At 63.3% G+C, this 5,912-nt stretch overlaps 1 protein-coding gene across 3 annotated transcripts in view; it reads right to left on the bottom strand.

Annotated features, from left to right (window-relative positions):
* galnt7 (UDP-N-acetyl-alpha-D-galactosamine: polypeptide N-acetylgalactosaminyltransferase 7) overlaps positions 1-5,568 on the bottom strand; it is a 186,613-nt gene extending 181,045 nt beyond the window's left edge. For 2 of the 3 annotated variants that reach the window (XM_072515757.1, XM_072515759.1), the window contains exon 1: positions 5,112-5,568. In XM_072515757.1, coding sequence (XP_072371858.1) covers positions 5,112-5,240 — 129 coding nt within the window. In that variant the 5' untranslated portion in view covers positions 5,241-5,568. The remainder of the gene's footprint in view (positions 1-5,111) is intronic. The other variant, XM_072515758.1, reaches the window with a different exon arrangement.
* Between the last annotated feature and the right edge of the window lie 344 nt (positions 5,569-5,912).

The following is a 5,912-nucleotide window of genomic DNA, read 5'->3' as shown; positions in this document are numbered from 1 at the left end:
TTTTATTTACGATATGCAAGCTCTCCACTCCCCGAAGGGTCTCCCTCCCCGACCCGCGTCCAGGCCGGGGTTTTTATACTAATGATCCAACCCCCTGTTAAAGGGAAGCCCTCTCGTTACCGGGGGAGTTCATATTCAGTGGAGGTCACAGAGAATCTGATAGTCCTGATGCAGTGACCTCCTTGAGGGTTGTAACAGTCATCATTGTGCTCATTAAAATGTTGACCACTGGGGCTTCAAGCAATGCCTCAGACAGAATGCCTTGTGGCGAAAATCATGGGTACTTGTTGCAGGATGTGCCACCATGCCAAATCAATTGCCTTTTGAAAAAATATTTCAAACAGGGAATGGGGGGATGCAGGGAGGAAGATTCAAGATCTGGTTCGTTAAGATGCTACAATCCAAAGTTTTGTCCTTTATGCATAATACATGACAGTGCTATAAATTTTACAATATGCAAACTGACTTTAAAATAATTCAATAGATGTATTTAAAAATCTCACACACACCCCACAAGAGGTAGTCTGATATGTTGTTCACATCTGAAAATGATTAAAAAGTCAATGTTTCAAGTTATTTTCTCCGACTATTCATGCCGTAAAAAAGATTCTGAAACACGTACACCAACAAGGATTTCTTCACCTGGCAATCATGAAATTTTGATCTTGATGGCATTAGATATCCCCAAATTATATTTGATACGCCTAAAAGTGACTTGTTGACCCAAGGTCAATTCTTGCGTGAAAAAGAATAAACGAGCAAAACAGCACACAGGTTTACTTAGAAGTACGGTCAACCACAAAGTAGTGGGTTAGGATACAGACTATGTAAACCAAAGTTATAATCTAATTGAATGCAACAGATTGCAGTGCCTTCTACTGTCTATCACAGTGAAGTCCTCCGAAAGAATCAAATAGCTAAATATAAGTGGCAGCATGACTGTCGTCTGATTGGGGGTAGGGAAGAAACAAACTTGTGTCTGAAAGAGGCAAAGCACATTCCCGAGAGGATTAAAGCTAACTGGCATAAGCAGCAGATCAAGGAATTGGGGCAAGGCTGGCAAAGAGAACAGGTTTATAGTTATTCTGCGCAAAGAATTTGAAATAATATTTGCCAGGAATAAAAGCCATTCAACTTGACTTCTACAAAGTGAGGCAACGCGCGCGCCTGCTGGTTTGGTGCATGTTTTGAAAGAGTAAAAAAAAAACATATTATAGAAACGCAGAAAGTTGGGTGGGGAGGAATGAGGATTGAAAATATTTTCAATCAAACCTTTTCGATTGTTTTTTTTTTAAAGGGGGAGACCCAACTGCTTACACCACACAGCAGCGGCAGGGGCAGTAAATGGAAAATGGGCTGAGGAGCAAAATAGGGAGAGAGAGAGAGGGGGGGGGGCAGGGAGAGAGAGAGAGAGAGGGGGGGGGCAGGGAGAGAGGGGGGGGCAGGGAGAGAGGGAGGGGGGGCAGGGAGAGAGTGAGGGGAGGGTGCCAGGGAGAGAGAGAGAGAGAGAGAGAGGGGGGGAGAGGGAGAGAGAGAGAGAGAGGGGGGACAGGGGGAGAGAGAGAGAGGGGGGACAGGGGGAGAGAGAGAGAGAGGGGGGACAGGGGGAGAGAGAGAGGGGGAGAGAGGGGGAGAGAGAGGGAGAGGGGGAGAGAGGGGGAGAGAGAGGGAGAGAGGGAGAGAGGGGGAGAGAGAGGGAGAGAGAGAGAGAGAGAGGGGGGACAGGGAGAGAGAGAAAGAGAGAGGGGGGACAGGGAGAGAGAGAGAGAGAGAGAGGGGGGACAGGGAGAGAGAGAGGGAGAGGGGGGACAGGGAGAGAGAGAGGGAGGGGGGGGACAGGGAGAGAGAGAGGGAGGGGGGGGACAGGGAGAGAGAGGGAGGGGGGGGGACAGGGAGAGAGAGAGGGAGGGGGGACAGGGAGAGAGAGAGGAGGGGCGACAGGGAGAGAGAGAGGGAGGGGGGACAGGGAGAGAGAGAGAGGGAGGGGGGACAGGGAGAGAGAGAGAGGGAGGGGGGACAGGGAGAGAGAGAGGGAGGGGGGACAGGGAAAGAGAGAGGGAGGGGGACAGGGAAAGAGAGAGGGAGGGGGGACAGGGAGAGAGAGAGGGAGGGGGGCAGGGAGAGGGAGGGGGGGCAGGGAGAGAGAGGGGGGGGGCAGGGAGAGAGAGGGGGGGGGCAGGGAGAGAGAGGGGGGGGCAGGGAGAGAGGGGGGGGGCAGGGAGAGAGAGGGGGGGCAGGGAGAGAGAGGGGGGGCAGGGAGAGAGGGGGGGGGCAGGGAGAGAGGGGGGGGCAGGGAGAGAGGGGGGGGGCAGGGAGAGAGGGGGGGGCAGGGAGAGAGGGGAGGGGGCAGGGAGAGAGGGGAGGGGGGGGCAGGGAGAGAGGGGAGGGGGGCAGGGAGAGAGGGGAGGGGGGCAGGGAGAGAGGGGAGGGGGGGGCAGGGAGAGAGGGGAGGGGGGGGCAGGGAGAGAGGGGAGGGGGGGGCAGGGAGAGAGGGGAGGGGGGGGCAGGGAGAGAGGGGAGGGGGGGGCAGGGAGGAGAGGGGAGGGGGGGGCAGGGAGAGAGGGGAGGGGGGGGCAGGGAGAGAGGGGAGGGGGGGGCAGGGAGAGAGGGGAGGGGGGGGCAGGGAGAGAGGGGAGGGGGGGGGCAGGGAGAGAGGGGAGGGGGGGGCAGGGAGAGAGGGGAGGGGGGGGGCAGGGAGAGAGGGGAGGGGGGGCAGGGAGAGAGGGGGGGGCAGGGAGAGAGGGGGGGCAGGGAGAGAGAGGGGGGGGCGGGGGGCAGGGAGAGAGAGGGGGGGGCAGGAGAGAGAGGGGGGGCGGGGAGAGAGGGGGGGGCAGGGAGAGAGGGGGGGGCAGGGAGAGAGGGGGGGGCAGGGAGAGAGGCTGGGGCAGGGAGAGAGGGGGGGGGCAGGGAGAGAGGGGGGGGCAGGAGAGAGGGGGGGGCAGGGAGAGAGGGGGGGGCAGGGAGAGAGGGGGGGGGGGCAGGGGAGAGAGAGGGGGGGGGGCAGGGGGAGAGAGAGGGGGGGGGGCAGGGGGAGAGAGAGGGGGGGGCAGGGGGAGAGAGAGGGGGGGGGCAGGGGGAGAGAGGGGGGGGGCAGGGGAGAGAGAGGGGGGGGGGCAGGGGGAGAGAGAGGGGGGGGCAGGGGGAGAGAGAGGGGGGGGGCAGGGGAGAGAGAGGGGGGGGGCAGGGGGAGAGAGAGGGGGGGGGCAGGGGGAGAGAGAGGGGGGGGGCAGGGGGAGAGAGAGGGGGGGGGCAGGGGAGAGAGAGAGGGGGGGGGCAGGGGGAGAGAGAGGGGGGGGGGGCAGGGGGAGAGAGAGGGGGGGGGCAGGGGAGAGAGAGGGGGGGGCAGGGGAGAGAGAGGGGGGGGGCAGGGGGAGAGAGAGGGGGGGGGCAGGGAGGAGAGAGAGGGGGGGGGGGGCAGGGAGAGAGAGGGGGGGGGGGCAGGGAGAGAGAGGGGGGGGGGGGGGGCAGGGAGAGAGGGGGGGGGGGGCAGGGAGAGAGGGGGGGGGGGCAGGGAGAGAGGGGGGGGGGCAGGGAGAGAGAGGGGGGGGGGCAGGGAGAGAGAGGGGGGGGGGGGCAGGGAGAGAGAGGGGGGGGGCAGGAGAGAGAGGGGGGGCAGGGAGAGAGAGGGGGGGGCAGGGAGAGAGAGCGGGGGGGGGCAGGGAGAGAGGGGGGGGGGCAGGGAGAGAGAGGGGGGGCAGGGAGAGAGAGGGGGGGGCAGGGAGAGAGGGGGGGGGGCAGGAGAGAGGGGGGGGGCAGGGAGAGAGAGGGGGGGGCAGGGAGAGAGAGGGGGGGGGCAGGGGGAGAGAGAGGGGGGGGGGGCAGGGGGGGAGAGAGAGGGGGGGCAGGGGGGGAGAGAGAGGGGGGGCAGGGGGGAGAGAGAGGGGGGGGCAGGGGGGGAGAGAGAGGGGGGGCAGGGGGGAGAGAGAGGGGGGGCAGGGGGGGAGAGAGAGGGGGGGCAGGAGAGAGAGGGGGGGGCAGGGAGAGAGAGGGGGGGCAGGGAGAGAGGGGGGGCAGGGAGAGAGGGGGGGGGGCAGGGAGAGAGGGGGGGGGCAGGGAGAGGGGGGGGCAGGGAGAGAGAGGGGGGGGGGCAGGGAGAGAGAGGGGGGGGGCAGGGAGAGAGAGGGGGGGGGCAGGGGAGAGAGAGGGGGGGCAGGGGGAGAGAGGGGGGGCGGCAGGGGGAGAGAGGGGGGGGCGCAGGGGGAGAGAGGGGGGGCAGGGGGAGAGAGGGGGGGGCAGGGGGAGAGAGGGGGGGGCAGGGGGAGAGAGGGGGGGGCAGGGGGAGAGAGGGGGGGGCAGGGGGAGAGAGGGGGGGGGCAGGGGGAGAGAGGGGGGGCAGGGGGAGAGAGGGGGGGGGGCAGGGGGAGAGAGGGGGGGGGCAGGGGGGAGAGAGGGGGGGGGGGCAGGGGGAGAGAGGGGGGGGGCGGCAGGGGGAGAGAGGGGGGGGGGCAGGGAGAGAGAGGGGGGGGGGCAGGGAGAGAGAGGGGGGGGGGGCAGGGAGAGAGGGGAGGGGGGGGCAGGGAGAGAGAGGGGGGGGGCAGGGGAGAGAGAGGGGGGGGGGGCAGGGAGAGAGAGGGATAAGGAGAGAGAGGGATAAGGAGGGAGAGAGGGATAAGGAGGGAGGAGAGGGATAGGGGAGGGAGGTTCAAGAAAAAAATTAACTCAGAGTTTGCAACCGGTGTATAAAGCCCCCCCCCCCCCCCAGGGAGATTTCACATCCTCCGTGCACCTGATGAAGAGAGGCAGGCTCTGGAAACTCGTACCACAAGTCAGAGCCACATCTTGGAGCCTGGAATCAGGCCTCAGCTTCAGTCTGACCCAATTTTACCCGTTAGTTCCCCCACCCACCCCTCTTTAATGGAAAATAAAATTAGAAGGGAAGGGGGCACAAAAAACACAAACAAACCTATGAGCCGATTTGTTGTGGGTTGAGGATAAACATAAGTTGGGTCCAGGCTGCGGAGGGGAGACCCCCAGAGACCCCCCCCCCCCGGTCTCCATGGTAACGACCCGCCGCCCTCCTCACCACACCCCCCCCCCCCCCCGTCTCCATGGTAACGACCCGCCGCCCTCCTCAGCACCCCCCCCCCCCCCCGGGCGGGACCCTCACTCACCATCTGCCGTTCGAAGGGGTTGTCGCCGCCGCCCTGCGAGGAGAGGAGCTTGGACCAGAGCCCCATCAACGCCAGGAAAGTGCCGACGATCAGCAAACTCCGCAGGAGGAAGCCCACTTTCACCCTCATCGCTGGCCGGCTCCCTCCCCTCAGTCCCTCCCCGCCGCCCGGGCCACTTCAACTTTACCGGCGCGCGCTCTCCCCGCTCATTCACCCGGCGCACTGGGTGTCAAAGATTTTTCCACAGAGAGAGAGGGGGGGGGGAAAAATCACGTGCGATTTCCGATGGGAGTTATTTACAAACAAAAATAATTTTGTTTTCTATATTTAAAAAAGGCTCTTCTTCTTTCCCCTGATTTCCTTCTCTCTCTCGTCCTCCTCTTTCGGTTTTGATCGCCTTCCTATAGAGCAGCTTTCACACGCTGCTGCCCCCTCCAGCTCTCCAGCAACATGTGCACCGCCCCCCTTCTCTCTTCTCTCCTTCCTTCCTCTTCCTCTTTCCCTTTCCCTTTCTTGTCCCGTCCCCCCCGTCGGTTGTGGTCGTTACTCAACCTTCCACATGACGTGGTTCAGCTTTTGTGGCTAACCCCGCTACGCCACAAACCCCCCCCCCCCCCCCATTTAATTCATCAACCATCATCACAATGGACGGTGGAGCAGGATCGACGGGCCGAACGGCCTCCTCCCTCCCCCTCCCCCACCATATCCCCAGTACCCGACCTAACCTTTTGGACACTAAGGGGTAATTTAGCGTGGCCAATCCCCCTAACCCGCACATCTTTGGACCGTGGGAGGAAACCC

This window comes from Scyliorhinus torazame, chromosome 9 (genome assembly GCF_047496885.1).
Source record: "Scyliorhinus torazame isolate Kashiwa2021f chromosome 9, sScyTor2.1, whole genome shotgun sequence".
NCBI lineage: Eukaryota > Metazoa > Chordata > Chondrichthyes > Carcharhiniformes > Scyliorhinidae > Scyliorhinus > Scyliorhinus torazame.
Note: the sequence above shows the minus strand (reverse complement) of the source record. Positions and strands in the feature narration are given on the sequence as shown.